Consider the following 18,315-nt stretch of genomic DNA (forward strand, 5'->3'; position numbering starts at 1 on the left):
ACAAGGCATCTTTTCTGGCAGTAAGAAAAGGTTTTAAAACTTTATTTAACACTTTATCTCAATGTTAGATCTATTATGCTAATTGTATAATATGATACTGGTTTACATTTTCTCAAAAATAATTTTATAATAATTACAATAATGATAGTTAATAACAATGCAACGGTAAATTATTGTTGAATCATTTTTGATGTGCAAATTATAAGTAATATTTACGAAACAAATACATCTATAGTAACCATTGCATAATTTTGTATTCTTAAGACTATTTAAAACAATACAAACATATTTTTGTATTAATTATTCTTATTATGTTATGCTGCCACAGTTTGACATCCCTGAGGCCGTCCCCTCAGTTCTTACAAGCTCCCTCCTCTTTTCTTCCCTCACTTACAGGCAGAGGAATCCTGCAGGCACAGATTTTACATTTTGGGTTTTAACCCCTATCACATGACCACGCCTCTCGGCCAATAGGAGAGCTCGGCTCAGATTTCAGTCTAGAAGGAGGGAGAGAGAGAGATAGAGAGGAAGAGAAAGAGACTAATCTGTGCTCATAGGCTGGACAGAATACTGCCGGTTTTGACAGCACTTTTCTACTCTCTTTCCTGCTGTGGATTATCTGTGTTGTGTTTTTGGAGTATTCAGATGGCAGGTTTTACGGTTAAAGGGATTCCCACCACTGGGAAAAGTCTAAGAGTGTGTCCTGGAACAGAGTGAAGGGAGGAGGAGGAGGAGGAGGAGGAGGGAAGAAAGCAGCAGTTTCTCCCCTCATCTTTGCCTCCGCAGGCGTTTCTTCTGTGGAAGAATGGGGGCAGGAGCTCTGACCATCTGTGTGAGTAAAAACTAGAGCCTGAGTGGGCTCAAAGACTTCCCTTTCGACCTGTGATTAAGGGCTAGAGAATGCATAACGGGGCGGTGTGGTTCAGTTTCAGTCTGCACTTTCTTCTGTGATGGTGGTTAATGTTCTGTTAGACACAAGGGGCTTTTTTTTATAAAAAGGACAGGCAGGACTCTTCTCCTTAAACCAAAACAAAGGTGTTCCCTCCCTAAATTAAACTTTATTCACTTAATAAGTGACTACTGTGATCAAGAGGAATACCTTCACCTTCAGTCTTAACAGAGAATGCAGTGTCCTTGCCAGACAGCACTGTTTATATCTGACATACTTGTACAACACTATAGCAGTGCATAAAACATAGGGATAAATACATGTACACGTTTTTTCCAGTGCCTCAGTTAGGTCATTTTCCACAGCGTTTCTTAATGGAAAACGTTTTATTTTTTGGAACTTAACTTTCAAAACACTACTCTACACTTTTTAAAAGACATGTCTCTGGCAATAGTTTCTCTGAGTTAAGCAGCTGTTTCCTCTGGTGCCTATGCTGCTTTTGCCACCAGTTGCTCCCAAGGCCACCCACACAGGGAAAGAGAGTCAGAGACAAGGGGGAGGGAGAGGCTGGAGGGTCCGGGAAGGAGGGCACATGCTTGGGCTTGCTAACCTCTTCATGAGCGAGTTAAAGACGCAGGAAGAAGCCTTGCCTGTCAGAAGTTTGTTTGTGTTAAACCTCTTCAAAATGACTTGTTTACTCACTTAAACTGTTACTCACTCTGACACTTCTCAACCGGAGAAAGCAGACTTAAGAGTCAATAGCTTCCAGAGTCTCTTGATAGTCCCTTAACAATAGGTCTCTTTCTTTCTGTCGGAAGGTGAAGAGTGAACATATTTTAAGGGTGGGGGAGGGGGGAAGAGGATGAGGATTATTAGGCTAATTACAACAAAGTGTCCTGGTAAACAAAAGGTGCACACGGGGCACAGACAGGAAGTGATGTTTACTGCTTCTGTTCACACAGTCTCTACAGCTGTTTGTAAGAGACAGCTTCAAAAACCTTGAAATTGACTGTAAACATGTTTAATCATTGATATTAACTAAAGTGCTAAAAGGAGGGGGAGTGATAGCTCAGAATGAGGATCATGATGCTTGTATACGCTCAGTTTATATTTACCTTCCCACTCAAGTATGGGGACAAAAGCACAAGTATGTGTTTGTAAAGGACCCTGTTAACAACCAAGGTTTTAAATGTGGTCAAACACTTCAGCTCAGAAACACAGATACTGTTTGCATATAAGTCCGGTCATATCTCAATATATTTAGATATTTTTTAGTTTTATGTTATTCTCATTTATGTATGTAAGCTGTTTCATATTTCTTTTGTGTGAATGATCTTCTCTTCCTTTGGAAGTTCTTGGATATCGTCAGGGCTGTTGATAACTTAATCATATAACCATTACCTTTGATATGATATTGGAGATTTACCTTTTTATTTTGAAAAGTTATCATCAGGTGCACTGTAAACACATTACTTAGTGTTGCTGTGTGTGTGTGTGTGTGTGTGTGTGTGTGTGTGTGTGTGTGTGTGTGTGTGTGTGTGTGTGTGTGTGTGTGTGTGTGTGTGTGTGTGTGTGTGTGTGTGTGTGTGTGTGTGTGTGTGTGTGTGTGTGTGTGTGTGTGTGTGTGTGTGTGTGTGTGTGTGTGTGTGTGTGTGTGTGTGTGTGTGTGTAGGCCTGAGAGTAGACAGATTTAGGGGACATATGTTCAGTGAGGTCTATCACAGTTAGACCTAGCTCAGACCGGCTTAACTCTGTGTGAGTAGTAGAACTTTAAGAGCAGTTTGTCAGCCCTGAAATGTTCACCCGTTACTCTTTATACACGGCTGTGTCCTAAGGACTTCATTACCTACAATGGAAACACATACAGTATACTATACAACTATTCACTTTTATTCTATCGTTGTGTATTGATTTTTTTAAATGCACTTACCTTTAACAAAGACTTCAAAGTCATTTGAGCTGTTATCGTGTTTAAAAAGAGGATCACAGGCAGCCCAAGTAGTCCTTTCTGCTGCAACCCGGGTCTGCTTCCTTTGATGCATTTCATCCCCTCTCTCTCTCTGTCCTCACTTTCAGCTGTTCTATCAAAAGAAGGCAAACAAACCCGCATGCAATCTTAAAATGTTATATAAATCTTTCTTGTACCATACAGTTAAAAAAGATTCCAATAGTTATAGATTGGTTGTGTATAAGTACAATCATGGCTTTCTTATTTATACCTATCTGAACCTCTTATATATACATCCTGCTAAAATCTTCTCACATCTAAAAAGCTAGTTTATGAAAATGTCAGTGCAGCTTAGCATACATAAGTGCTATATGTCAGGCAGTCATTGAAGCAGTAAGAGATAACATCCAAGTGTACTTAATCACCCATTCACATTCATCAGGAAGGTGCACATGACATAATGATAGAATAAAGTGGATGACTGAGCCCCATTAACACATTGTCTGCACCAGCTTGTCAGATGTATTAATGATGCCCGAGCATCTGTCATGGTACAGGTCTTCTCCGCAGCCATCTCTGCACCATCTGTGAGGTGGGTTTTAATCAGCTGATGGAGTTTGGCTCATGCTCGGACCCCTTCTGTCTAAACAATCGGCCTCATGGGAAATAAACTGAGTGCATCTTCTTTTTCATCGCCCAACACAGTCAACCTCATTGTGACAAAATCATAGCCCGGGCCTCTCATCTCACTGCGGGTCACTTCACACGTTTGAAGCAGTGAACTCTGCAACAATGTCACATGATGTAGTCGTAGCTATGGATACAACAGTAAAACTCTGTTGCTCGGAAGTGCAGGAAGTCTTTTTCTGCTCGCACAGTGCCCGTAACCTGCGTGTGTCCTAACTATTTTTCCCTAGCAATAATTAAACAAAGACAGAGATGCATCACAGTGGAGTTAAATGAGCAAAACAAATAAGTAACCTGCTCTTTTTAATGTTGGCTCGTTTAGTGGAGATTGTTTGAGCACTCAGTGTTTACACACAAAAAAGAAATCAAGTGTGTATGCTGTACAGGATGTGCATTAGTGAAAGAGATAGCATGTGGCACTGTTTGCCTTGATTGATAAGACATATTTAACAGCTGGCGCATTAACACACTAAATAAATACAAACTGGTTTCTACACCAGAAAAATGGGCTTGTATTGGCAATTATAGAAAAGCCGTGGGGCAAGTACATTTACTCAACCACTGTACCATGTACAATGTGTATATACCGTTACTTTACTTACAGTACATTTGAACTTCTTCACTAATTTCTACTTTTTTACTCCACTTCATTTAAAGGTGGGGTAGGTAATTTTGAAGAAACCAGCTCGAGTGCGCTAGAATTTGAAAATACACAGCCGGAAAAAAATCTGCCACTTCCTTAAAGAGCCCCTCCTCCAACACACACGAAGGCCATCCAGTTATTTTAGCCGGGCCGGCTCAGATGATTGGTTGTGCTTTTTACAGTACTACGGCTTCCACAGATGAAATGCACTTAAAGAAAAGCACTTAAATAGCAACTTGCAGGTTAAAGACACCAGTGAATAAATGTGTAGGAAAATTATGAATACACTAGATTTTCAAAAAAATATACAAATATATACACGACAGTGACATCTGGCGTCGTTTAAGTAAGACATTTTCACGTCCGCATAAAAAAGCCTCCGCACGTGACCTCCCGCGTGTGACGTAACATGGGGGAGAGCGACCGGTCTAACGTATGAATAAACATGGATCACAATGCTAGTTTTGACACAGAAGAGGTTGAAAATATATATTCGAATGCATATGATTATAATTATGAGCCTGCTATGCGTCCAAGAGACCAGGAGCAGCCAAGGATTAGAAAGAATAACGGCCATCAGAGAGAAATTGAGCTTGGGTGTGTGGAGAACCAGTGGAGAACAGAGCAGCTGTCTTGGTGAGTGACCGGCGTTAGCTACAGTTAATGTTAGCTATTATAAAACGGACAAGTCAAATCAAGCAATCTGATTGGTTCTTAGCCGTGATATACTGAGCGTATACCACGGGTAGAATTGTAAGTTACTTTTCACAACAAGTCAGTATCCCTCCGCGTCTGAGAAAAACAGTATACCGTTAGGCTGAAAAGCAAACTGCCTGCAGTTTGCTTTTCATACTGGAACAAGAAAGCAGCGGAGAAGTAACAGGGCAGAAACCCTCCTTTTTACGCAGCGGTCCAGACATACACATCAAACGGCAAAACATATTCAGTGTGCAGTTCCTTTGGCATAAGGGCAGGGATATCTAGATACTTTCCAAGGTCTGACATCATGAATTGAGCTACTTTTAAAGCAAGCAACGATGTTTTCAAATCTGTAATCAAAGAGGTCCGCAAAAATACTATCGGCCAATCAGAATGCTTGATTTGACTTGTCAGTTTTATAAATATATTTACATTTCTTCTGTTACGAAACAAACTTACAAAGCATAAAATGGAAACATTTAAGATTAACTTCGACCTCCGGGGGGTCTTACTATGGAGGAGTGGATTGAGCAGTGCCTATCTCCAGAAAAAAAAGCACCTAAACGACGACATGCAGAGCTACGTGAAGAGCAGGTAGACCAACTGGAGAAGTACCACCATTCAAAAGCTTTCTGATGCGGGTCTTGAAACAAAGCAGAGAAAGTATGACCGTTAGTGGCCACAGGTGCGAAAGCTCTCTCCTCCGCTTCGCGTCGGGCCGAACCACGCCCCTTAGCTGTGATATAATGAGCATATACCACGGCCTGTCGTGAGCTATTGCTTAAACGTCAGTCACATCACAACATTGTAAAGTTAGCAATCATATATCAGGCTATAACTAAAGTAGTATTGATAATATAGTAACGTTACTGGCAGGACTGTTGATACTGATCCATAATAGAAACTAATGCGCAAGTATCAGCCGTATCTCGCGTTACCTAATGCAACTCCACACTATGGTGCTGTGTACCGGAGGGGAGACGCGAGATACGGCTGATACTTGACGATCTGGCGGAGAAAGGTTGTGGAGCCTCCGTTGATATGCCGTTGTAAATGGCTTGATGGAAAGCAGGTGTGTAGTCGGGGAGGGTGCACAGCTGATTGCAGCAGGTGAGTGGAGGTTGAGCCGGGAGCCAGGAGTGACAGCCACCACGCCCACACAAACAACACAACAACACAGACAGGGGGAAACAAACAAACAAGGTTGATGATATTCGCTCTTCTTTTTCTGACTCACCTTTACTCACCGCTGGGTCACCAGACCCTCCTTTCACCCACACACTGACCTCCTTTTCCCCTCTCTCTCCAAGTGAGGTTCTTACCCTCATTACCTCTGCCCGCCCTACCACCTGTCCTCTCGACCCTATCCCCTCAAACCTCCTTCAGACTATCGCTCCTCACCCATTTCATCAACACTTCTCTAACTTCTGGTCACTTTCCAAACAGTCTCAAGGAGGCAAGAGTAAACCCTCTCCTAAAGAAACCCACTCTCAACCCGTCTGATGTTATAAACTACAGGCCTGTCTCTCTCCTCCCGTTCCTGTCTAAAACACTTGAACGCGCTGTCTTTAGACAACTCTCCTGTTATCTCCATCAGAACAACCTTCTGGATCCGCACCAGTCTGGTTTCAAGGCAGGTCACTCCACAGAAACTGCCCTCCTTGCTGTCACTGAGGAACTGCACACTGCTAAAGCAGCCTCCCTCTCCTCTGTCATCATCCTGTTGGACCTGTCTGCTGCATTCGACACGGTGAACCATCAGATCCTCCTTCGCACTCTCCAAGAACTTGGAGTTTCAGGCTCTGCACTTTCCCTCCTCACCTCATTCCTCAAAGACCGTACCTACAGGGTTACTTGGAGAGGGTCGGAGTCCGACCCTTGTCAATTAACTACAGGGGTCCCTCAGGGCTCTGTTCTTGGTCCCATCCTCTTCTCCTTGTACACAAACTCGCTCAGATCAGTTATTAGCCCGCATGGTTTTTCATACCACTGCTACGCTGACGTCGCACGCATCTCTGCTTGTCTAGCTGACATCTCTCAGTGGATGTCTGCTCATCACCTCAAGCTCAACCTTGACAAGACTGAACTGCTTTTCCTTCCGGGAAAAGATTGTCCCACTCTTGACCCAACAATCAACATTGGCACCTCTGTTGTTTCCCCGACTCAGACTGCAAGGAATCTGGGTGTGACCCTAGATAACAACCTGTCCTTCACTGCAAACATCGCTGCTACAACCCGCTGCTGCAGATACACGCTTTACAACATCAGGAGGATGCGTCCCCAGCTGACCCAGAAAGCGGCGCAGGTTCTGGTCCAGGCTCTCGTCATCTCACGCCTAGACTACTGCAACTCCCTCCTGGCTGGTCTACCTGCATGTGCCATCCGACCTCTGCAGCTCATCCAGAATGCAGCGGCTCGCCTGGTCTTCAACCTTCCTAAATTCTCCCACACCACGCCGCTCCTCCGCTCCCTCCACTGGCTTCCGGTAACTGCTAGAATTCACTTCAAGACAATGGTACTTGCGTACCATGCTGCGAATGGATCTGGCCCTTCCTACATCCAGGACATGGTTAAACAGTACACCCCAGCACGTGCACTCCGCTCTGCATCAACCAAACGGCTCGCTGCACCATCGCTGCGAAGGGGACCCAAGTTCCCATCAGCAAAAACACGTGGGTTTGCTATCCTGGCTCCAAAATGGTGGAATGAGCTCCCCATTGACATCAGGACAGCAGATAGCTTACACACCTTCCGGCGCAGACTGAAAACTCATCTCTTTCGACTCCACTTCGAGCGATAGAACTATTAACAAAGCACTTATATACTAATAAAGGACTGGCTTATCTAAAGCCAGTTGAGTAGCACTTGAAATGTTTTTGCTCTATGAAGCCTGATGTACTTATATGATTCTGTTTTCTTCAAGTTTGTATTTTGTTGGTCGAACGCACTTATTGTAAGTCGCTTTGGATAAAAGCGTCAGCTAAATGCAATGTAATGTAATGTAACACAAAGGAGACGGCTGGAGCAGTACAGCCACCACAGCGTTACCTAATGCAACTCCACACTACGTCTTACGGTGCCATGTACCGGAGGGGAGAGAGAGAGAGCAGCGAAGGGGGGGGGAGAGATATATAATACGGTTTCCTGATAAAGCTGTGGAGAGTATGTGCTGCAGGGAGGTGGATGCACAACGCACCCAGGAACGAAAGCTAGCTCCGGTCCTTTTCCTGTTAGGGAAACTGTGGACTCGATGTCCTGACAGGCTCGAGTTTGTGCAACCTGCACAAACACAAGCTCACCATGATTACAAATGGTGAAATGCAATGTAAAATTACCGAAAAAATACCAGCTCACTAAATCACAACCGCTCAAACCAACTACAAACTACTACCGCGGATTGGGCAGAGAACGAGTCCGAGAAAGTTGCTCCCCCATGTGACGTAATATGATGCGTTTGACGTATGACGTTAAACAAAAGCTGTTTTTAGTAGCAGAGCTCAAAACGGCTCCTTTTCCTCTGAATTCCTGCCCTTATGTCTTGTAAAACATATCAAATCCTGCATTAACATTTTTGATTGTAATTTTCAGGCAAGGTTAAGCATAAATGTAGTAAAAAAAAACAACCTGCAAGTTGCTCTTTAAGATATTCCTTGCTATCGGGATGTTAAGAGCATTCCATGGAATATAACAAAAAGTGTATCTCGAGCCGGTTTCTCAAACTTACCAACCCCAACTTTAACATGACAGCCTAAATGACTTGGATTATATTTGTACTTTAAATGGAAATATATGAAGAGTTTATAAAATGTGTTGAATGATGTATATACAACTACAATTCCTGAAAGAAACACTCCATTATCCCTTTTCTGAAAATATTTATGGTCAAAATGTAGGAATTTGGACGAACAACTCTCCCAGCTCTCACCCAGCACACTATATAATCCATTCAAATTAATGTTTCTACCTCAGCTGAGCATATATGTCTACATTTGCGTACATATGTCTATGCATGCGTGTGTGTCTGACAATGCCTTTCACCCAAGGTGTTGCGTAGTAACCTGATATTTGTCGTAGCAACACATCCACGGCCAGCCCTCCCCTCTCCTCCCAGCGCTCAGCACACTCTGTCCTCTTATAAGTGGAGGACAGCATGACACTGCATGTATGGACTTCACAGAGACACCGGCAGCATCATGACACATCTTTTAGTCTGAGCCTCCCCCTGCAGGACAGATGTCTCTAACCTGATGCCGGCTGCAGCTCTATGCTCAAGGCAGTGGTGTCGGTGGCTTACTGCTGCTCTCTGCTCTTCTCCCTGCAGCACAACAAGACAGCAGCGCTGGTTAAAGAAGACATGAAGAAGATGGTCAACATACCCATCCTGAGACCCAGGACAGTGACAGCCAAGCACACTAGGCTGTTTGGAGTGTCCCTGCTGGAGCTGCAGGAGAAGGGCCTGGTGGAGGACGGTGTGCCTTTGGTGATGCGAAGGATGGTGAAGCATCTCAGCACACATGGTGAGGAAAAATTGAAAAAAGCGAAAAAATTATTGTAATGTTTGATGACCCTCTTTAAAAACTAATCATTCTTATTCTAACATTTAGTTTCACATACATAATTGTACAGATATAAATAGTATAAATAAATAAATCATATACGTTTGGGAAGTTGGGACATCATGTGTTCCTCCAAACAAGGCTATATATTGTTAAACTAGGATTTTAAAACCTCAGATCAAACAAGTATGATAAGAATACAGGCGGAATATTAGCATTTGGCTTTTTACATTATGTGTGATCTTGTAGTAGATGCAGTTAAGCAATAACCAAATATACACACACAAATAACAATGCAATATAAGAAAAAGACATAGTAAAGGGCACGAAAAGTAAAACATATTATAATAAGGAAAAAAACACAATATTTTAAAATCCACACTAAAGAAAAAATGCAATAGCCTACTACAAAAAAGACACGACGCAATAGAATAAATATCGAAAAATACAAAGTATACATCATTTTTACTTTAAAAATAACTTTATTTTGATCTACTTTATCATATTTCTTAGTTCTTCAGTGTGACCACTAGATGTCATTATAAGAAAGTGATCCTCCCACTAAATGGCTGCTGATTACTCATTCGGTCATAAAGGTTATTCTCTTCATTCATGGAATACAAACTATAACAAGGGTTATTTCTGGATGACGTGAAAATAATAACGAAGCACTTACCATCAGAAAAGATCTCCTGTCCATCAGAGTTTGGGTTGTGTTGTGAGAAGTACATCCCTGAGATTGCTGCATCCGCCACAATAGCATGGAAGTGAATGTAATTGTGTTTGCCTTGCTCAGAGCATTGAAAAAGTAATAACAAAATATAATTAAAATGTAAAAACATTCAAAGTAACTCAAAGTATCTCTTTTCATAAACAGTGTCCATGTGTAATCCACGGTCAGCTTTTTTAACAGGAACTATATTTTGTAGAAAGTAGTTCCAAATCACTTCTGGAAATAATTAAATCAATATTGACATTGTATCTTAACATGAACTAAAACGGATACTTTACAAGGTGAATAACTAAAACAATTATAAAACATGCAATCGTTTATCGATGAAGCAGTTATGTTTCTAGAGACTTTTTCTCGAAAGTAGTTCCGAATGCGGATTGATTAGCCGTTATTTTTTAAACAACGTTGTTTTTAACGAACGGGAGAAGGGGTTATCTTCTAATATGAGCAAATGAAACATGTAACATGTAATAAGCAAGAGTAAAGCGAGTTTTTCTGAAAAATGAATTGAAAGAGGTAAGTGCTGTCAGAAAAATACTGTTCTAGTAACATCTAGCGTTCGTTATGGAGTCCTACAACAACACTGACAACCGCGTGTCCAGTGAAGTAATTAGCTAACTAGCAAGGATAAATAACCCAACAGACTGAAGTCTGTGTTACAAATGTCAACATTACTATCACAATATCCTCGAGATAAGGGTAAGGCTACCTAAATATAGCTAATATTATCTTGCCATTTCGTAATTTTTGAGAATCTTAACATATTCTCTCAGTTAGCCTTCTGTTCCTTCTGCTAATTGTGTTAAGCTAGTGATAGCTAAACACATGTGCCGTTGTTGTGTTGACAACTAACGTCTCCGAATTTCGACACTACAGTCTTTAACCATCCTGTCGTCAGAGGTGGAAGAAGTACTCAGATCTTGTACCAGAGTGTAGGAATACTCTGTTGCAGCAAAAAGTCCTGCAATGAAAAGGTTATTTAAAGTAAAAGTATAAAAGTATTAGCATCAAATATACTTAAAAGTACGTATTATTATGGAAATTGGTCCATTTCGGTATAATATATATTGTATATCCTCCTGGGACCCAGCCCATTGAAAATGTCCACTGTAGTGGACATTTTGTTAACATGCATCTCCTTTTACTCTTTTGAGCTACTCTATCAATCCCTAATGTGCTGAACAGAGGACATCCTGGTCCTTCCAGTGATATGTCATTGGTTTCATCCAAAATGGCTGGCATACGAAAAACTAAATGGTATAGAAGCATTAGGAGAAGTCAAATATTGTTGAATAATTGAAATGTTTACCATGAAAATCATATATGTTCTTGTTTATTAACATGTGAGGAACTATAGAATTAGTTCTGAAAGCAATTAAATAATTCAAGTTTTCAAATAACAGCCCTTTTATAAATGTCCATTCTAGTGGACGTCAGGACTATCTTCATGGACATTATGACTCAATATTGTTGCAGGAGACGGAACTGAAGCAGACATTTTCTGTACCAGATAGTTCAGGGAGATTCAGATGTCGAGCTCTCAGATGATGAGAGAGGTGAGGATTTCACACCTAGGATAGAAGAGGGTCAAGAAGAAGAAGGGGGGGGGGGGGGGAAGATGCAGGAGGCTCCATGAGCGCACATATAGATAGATACAGAGAGATAGGGACGAGCTGGAAAGACATGGCCCTCTGTGGGCCAAGAGTAGCACGTAGGCCTATGTCTTATTGTTGTTTTAATTTTAAGTGGAGCCATGAAAAATGAGAATTGCCTCAGGAATGCAAGCTTTGTTTCTATGAGCAGGTCAAATGGAGACCACATCCATAAAATTAGTCAAGATGACCCTACAGCCCATGCTGACTGGAGTCAATGAGGTACTTTCCCAGTACATTGACTACAAAGTCTTTGAAGATCTGGAAAGATTCACCAAAAACCAAGCTAGATTTGTATTGACCAAATAAACAGCAATGTTCAGATCAATTACTTATTCATGTTTTAAATAAAGGTGAATGTATTATTGTATTAATATCACTCTATAACCATAATACGTTACATAGTCCATCTGTTAATTTTGGCTGTCTTTTCAAACTAATATGATCCCGACGTCCTCTACAGTGGACATACTGTAACATTTTAAAATAAAATTAAAAAAAAGTCTAAATTGCAAGATGTTTTTTTAACCCTAAATAGGTAGGAAATCACAAAAAAAAGGAAATTGGAAGACACTTTTTTTCCTCGGGTCCCAGGAGGATATGTTTGAATTACAATTATTGATGCATTAATATGTGTATCAAAGCTTTTAATTACTTTTTATACAGCAGGGTAGCTATATACAGTCTATGCGTGTGACATGTACTCCAGGTGTAACTAAAGTCTTATTTAATTGCTTATTATACTTCACATTATTATTCCAAATCTGTAAAGTAACTTAAGGTACTAAATACATGTTGTGGATTAAAATGGCACTATATGTGTCTGATTTGTAGTGGGGTAGAAGTATAAAGTAACAACAAATTGAAATACTCAACTACAGTACAAGTCCCTCAAGATTGTACTTAAGTATAGTACTTGAGTTAATATACTCAGTTACTTAACACCACTGACTTTACCTGATATCGATAAATGTGCTATGTCAAGATAATAACATTTTGAGACTATACTTTGAAAAAGTCATAGTGTACAAGTAGAAACTGACCTGATGATGGTGCTAGAGGACACATTATTGCTTAAAAAGATCAGGAGGGCCAAAACATTTCTAATTTCTAAGGACCACAGTCTTTAAACCAGTAGCAGGACAAAAACTAACCCCTTAATATCTGACTGATATCAAAATAATAAAAAATCCTAAATGACATTTATTTTGAAACTCTCCATGGAAAACATGAAATAAGTCATTTCTTTAAAGTGACAAGCTTCTTTAGTTCAGCCCCTAATTAATCGTCCTGTTAAGTAAATACATAGGATGGTTCTTGAATGACTTCATATTAATTAACTGCTATTTCATTTTCTTTGATTTGTCTCCAGCCTTGAATCAAGAGGGTCTGTTCAGAGTGAATGGGAATGTGCGTGCTGTGGAGACCCTGAAACAGCGGCTGGAGAGTGGAGAGGATGCGGACCTGCTCTCTGAAGCCGACTCGTGTACGGTGGCCAGCTTGCTCAAACGATTCCTCCGGGACCTGCCTCAGGGTCTGGTCGACTCAACAGTCCAACAGGCGCTGATACAACACCACCAAGGTAACAGAAAGTAGTTTCTCTGGTTCCCATTTCTTTCTTATGTGCGTCTTTTTACTGCACTGTTAGTGTACAGTTTTTATTATTATGCTGCTGCTGCTGTGTTTCTTGTATTTTTGTAACTCTGGCACAACAATTTCCTTCAGGATAAATAAAGTCCTATCTTATCTTATCTTATCTTTGTCTGCTAGAATTATCATACTACCTCAAGTAGATCACTTTTTACATTGTTATACCATTTCTACCTCCCAAATCCACTATCTGATAAATACACCCTCACAAGTGTATTGAATGAAATCTGGTTCATGACTCTGATGAGATGATAATCAGAGCTATCTTTAGAGGCTGACATATTCTATTTCCACTGCAGTCATCTGCACCAGACAGGGCATACAAAGGCACTGCAGAGTAAAGTGTGTGTGTGTGTGTGTGTGTGTGTGTGTGCGTGCGCGCGTGCGTGCGTGCAAAAACTTTCATGTTGAAATAACAGCGTAAATTCATTGAAATATTCTCTATTAAAACGTTGAAGGCATTTAAGGGAATCGAAGTGTGTTAAAAAATAACTGGCACATAAGAAGAGCTGCTGGTGTGTTGTCCTTGTCTTTGTTAGCACGTGCGTGCGTGTGTGTGCGCGCGCGCGACAAGAAGTTAGATCCTAGGAAACCGGCTGGTATGGAAGTCAGCTTATGTCTTGCCTTTACTGAAAGAAGGGGAGGCAACTATTTTAAATAACTATAGGCCCATCTCTAAATTGTCAGTTCTGGCTAAGGTTCTTGAACGCTTAGTGAGTGAACAGGTAAAGGTGTTTTTATGTACAAATGACATCCTGTCTAAACATCAGTCAGGCTTCAGAAAGAAACACAGCACCATCACTGCCACAATGAAAGTGGTAAATGACATTACTAGTATTTTAGATAATAAGCAGAGTTGTGCAGCTCTGTTTATTGACCTTTCCAAAGCGTTTGACACCGTTGATCATCGCATTTTAAAGCAGAGGCTACTCAGTATTGGCATATCCAGCCTTGCAGTGGGGTGGTTTGTGAACTACCTCTCTGAAAGGTCCCAATGTGTTCATTTTGAGGGACTGTCTTCTGAGTGGTTAAACATTTCTCATGGTGTACCACAAGGTTCTGTTTTAGGACCACTTTTATTCTCCATGTATATTAACAGCGTAGGTGATAATGTGGATGAAGCTACTTTACATTTTTATGCGGATGATACTGTGATGTATTGTGCAGGTCCCTCCGTTAAAGAGGCTGGTGTTAAATTACAGGCTGTTTTTAACACTATTCAGACTCAGCTCTCTGAACTAAAGCTTCTTTTAAATGTTGAGAAAACCAAGGTAATGCTCTTTTCAAAAGCAAAAAAGACACCAGAGCCTGTTTTAGATATTGTAACTACGCAAGGAACAAAACTTGAAGTTGTTGCCTGTTACAAATACCTTGGTATCTGGCTTGATGATTGTCTCACTTTTAAACTTCAGGTCATTAATCTGCTTAAAAAACTGAGGGTTAGGCTAGGTTTCTTTTTCAGAAACAAGTCCTGTTTCTCGCTTGAGGCCAGGAAAAGGCTAGTCACTGTGACCTTTTTACCTGTGCTGGACTATGGGGATTTGTTGTATATGAATGCACCTGCCAATTACCTGAGCAAATTGGATGCTGCGTATCACAGTGCTCTGAGATTTGTCACAAATTGTAAAGCGCTTACTCATCACTGTACCCTGTATACCAAGGCAGGTCTGCCATCACTCTCTGTACGGAGGCTCAGTCACTGGTACACGTTTATCTATAAAGCTTTGTTGGGTAAACTCCCGTATTATATCTGCTCTCTCATAACACAGAGAGTTGCAAGCAGCTATTGTCTGAGGTCACATGATGTAGTCTTGTTAGATGTGCCAAGAGCAAGGACTGTCTTAGGTAAGACAGCTTTTATGTGCGCAGCTCCACTTGCTTGGAACAATCTTCAGCAAGAATTGAAACTGAGCAATCTCATTCCTCTGCATGTTTTTAAAGCTAGGCTAAATGAAATGCTTGCTGATACAATGGGCACTTGTAAATGTCTATAACTATGTATCCTGTAAATATAATGTGTAATGTCCTTTATTGTTTTATGTTTCATGTGGAACCTATATGCTGCAGGTCTCCCTTGAAAAAGAGATCTATGATCTCAATGGGACCAATCTGGTTAAATAAAGGTTTGAAATGAAATGAAATGAGAACAGTGATTGACCTCATATATCTGGCAATAATCTAGGAGGCTATAAAAGTTATAAATGGAGGGATTTGGCTTGTGAAGTGTCTCTGTTCACTCTCGGCTCTCCGCCATCACTGTGTTTAATCTGTTTAATGGCAGTAGAGAGCACATGTTGGCTGCAGTATTCTTTTCCTCTCATAGAGCCCCTAGATATTCACTTATTTTCCAGGGCCTGTGACCAAATGCGGGATTAGATAATAGCTCTTTGGTTCTAGACTTGGCCAAAACTACTGAGTACAAGGATTTTGGTGTACTTTGTCAAATTGATTTGGCCTCCTTGCCAGTATTTGTCTATATTAAAAACATCAAAGTGTATGATGATAGACATATTAAGTTTCAGATTGAGTAGCAATATAAAAAAATGCATACACATCTATTTGTAACAATATAGTGCAACATCTCCTCAATCAAGTTAATAATGGCAGCCCATTTTAATAAGGATAACGAGACTCAAGAGAGAATTAAAAAGTTCGACAACATTCGCTCAAATTTGATAAAAAAAACAATATTTAAAAAGTAATTTATCCAGTGTAATCCCAAATTATATATTATTGTCACAGTGTGTTGAATGTGATACTTTTTTATATGTTTCATTTATATTTTTATAAATAAATTCTGGACAGTTAAAATAAGACCATTTTGTATTCATTCATTCATATTCATGCATTATTTTTGTTTAAGGGTTAAAGGCTGGTTTAAATAGTTTCCAAGCCTCCCTAAAAAACACTGACGCTACCATGTACGTTACACACTTGTGCACACGTATACACACGATCAACAGCAACAGGAGCAGTTGTGATTGCTTTAAGCCACTGCCCTCCCCTCACCATCCTGCTTTACTTTACTCAGACAGACTTACACACATTCCCACGTCCACACACTCACGTAGGCGAACGCTCGTTTGCGTCACTCATTCATTCAGGATCAGAAGCCATATCCGTTTATCCAACTCTGACCCAATTATGTGTCCGGTGTAATAGCATCAACATACTTTTAGGCTATTTGCGCTAATGCTCACGTAGTTATCAAAACTGGAGTATACAGTATGTAATATCCATTAAAATAGTTGTTGTGCTAAAAATAAATCCAGTTGGTGGTGTCATCATTCAAATCTGGGTCATTTGATTGAAAATAACAACGTTAAAATTACTACTTTAAGTAATGAGTAATGACTTTTCAGTATGATTCTCCTGACCTTTGACCCGTTTTGTTGTTGTAATTGCTTGTGTGTAGAGAGCGGTGATGATGTCTCTTGGTCAGATATGAGAGGTCTGCTCCAGCAGCTTCCAGACGTTCACTACAGCCTCCTCCGATACCTCTGCCACTTCCTCACCATTGTGGAGTCCAAGCACGAAGAAAACCGCATGACCGCCCACAACCTCGCTACTGTGTTTGGACCCAGTGTCTTCCAGTGAGTTGTACCTTTTTTTTTTTGTTAGACGTCATCAAGCTAATAAAATAAACACACATGGACAAATAGCACCATCATTCACTATTTAATTGTATCCCACATTTCTTTCATTTTAATCAATGGCTTTTTACCTACATTGATTGATTGATTGATTGATTGATTGATTGATTGATTGATTTTGAAATCCTAGGGCTTTAACACAACATTGACATATATTCAATGATATAATAATTATATGGTGAGCATGTGAGCAAATGGTTGCCAGATACACATCCAGCCAATACGGGCAACATTAGCGCTCATTCAGAGTCCTATTTCTGCTGGCCTGATGAACTTACTCACTCCCAACCTTCAAATCCAGCCTGAAAACACACCTTTTTAAACTGGCGTATTCCATTTCTTAATCTCTGCTAAACTGATTGTTGTTTTTAAGTCTCTGTTTTTTAAGTATATTTTAAGTCTTGTATTACTGTGTGCTCTTCTTTGTTGCTTGTTTTTAATTATGCTCTGTAAGGTGTCCTTGAGAGCTTTGAAAGGCGCCCATAAATAAAATGCATTATTATTATTATTATTATTATTATTAACTTACGTCCAATATTCACTCTTATTTTTAGCTCTGTTTTGGTCCCTTCAAACTCCTGATGGAAGTTCCTGAGTCATTACTCCCTTAATGTTCATTATGTCGTTGCTAACTGTGTCTTTAGTTGCTGCTGGGCAGGGTGGTCAGTTTGACATTGCGAGAACTGTGACCTTTGCAATACATGTTTGTTGCAATCCTTAAATAACAGAGTTATTAGTAAGGGAGTACGTCTGGAAAAGAACAGGCAGGCAGACACTCCTGTATCTTAAGCTGATATCCAATCATCTCTCCCTTTTTCTGTTGAGTGAGTCAGATATTAAACATTGGCTGTATATGTCAGAGCAGTAGCATCGGTGGAATGATTTCACTCTTATAACATGCAGTACATGAGGAGTTAATTTATGAATTTCAAGTCATGTCCAAACTACATACATTTCAGCTTTTTCTGTTATTTCTTAAAAAAAAGAAGTGTTGGCCGAATTTACATTCAAAGAAATGCCAAGCAATATTTGGGGAACATCTACAAAGGTTAATCAAAACAAAATAAAAGCTGTAATTTCTTTCTGACTCTGTCATTTGGCCAGCAGGTGGTGCTGTAACTTATTTAGTGTAGATAAAATCATCAGCACATCAATCATCAGTCATGAGGGTAATAAAGTGTGCTCGGATACTAACACAAGATGAC

General features: G+C 40.3%; 1 protein-coding gene across 3 annotated transcripts in view; it reads left to right on the forward strand.

Annotated features, from left to right (window-relative positions):
- Positions 1-597: 597 nt before the first annotated feature.
- Positions 598-18,315, forward strand: part of fam13a (family with sequence similarity 13 member A) — a 78,174-nt gene continuing 60,456 nt past the window's right edge. For 2 of the 3 annotated variants that reach the window (XM_034086530.2, XM_034086522.2), the window contains exons 1-4: positions 598-832; positions 9,188-9,383; positions 13,180-13,389; positions 16,873-17,050. In XM_034086530.2, coding sequence (XP_033942421.1) covers positions 806-832; positions 9,188-9,383; positions 13,180-13,389; positions 16,873-17,050 — 611 coding nt within the window. In that variant the 5' untranslated portion in view covers positions 598-805. The remainder of the gene's footprint in view (positions 833-9,187; positions 9,384-13,179; positions 13,390-16,872; positions 17,051-18,315) is intronic. The other variant, XM_034086539.2, reaches the window with a different exon arrangement.

This window comes from Pseudochaenichthys georgianus, chromosome 1 (genome assembly GCF_902827115.2).
Source record: "Pseudochaenichthys georgianus chromosome 1, fPseGeo1.2, whole genome shotgun sequence".
Classification (NCBI taxonomy): Eukaryota; Metazoa; Chordata; class Actinopteri; order Perciformes; family Channichthyidae; genus Pseudochaenichthys; species Pseudochaenichthys georgianus.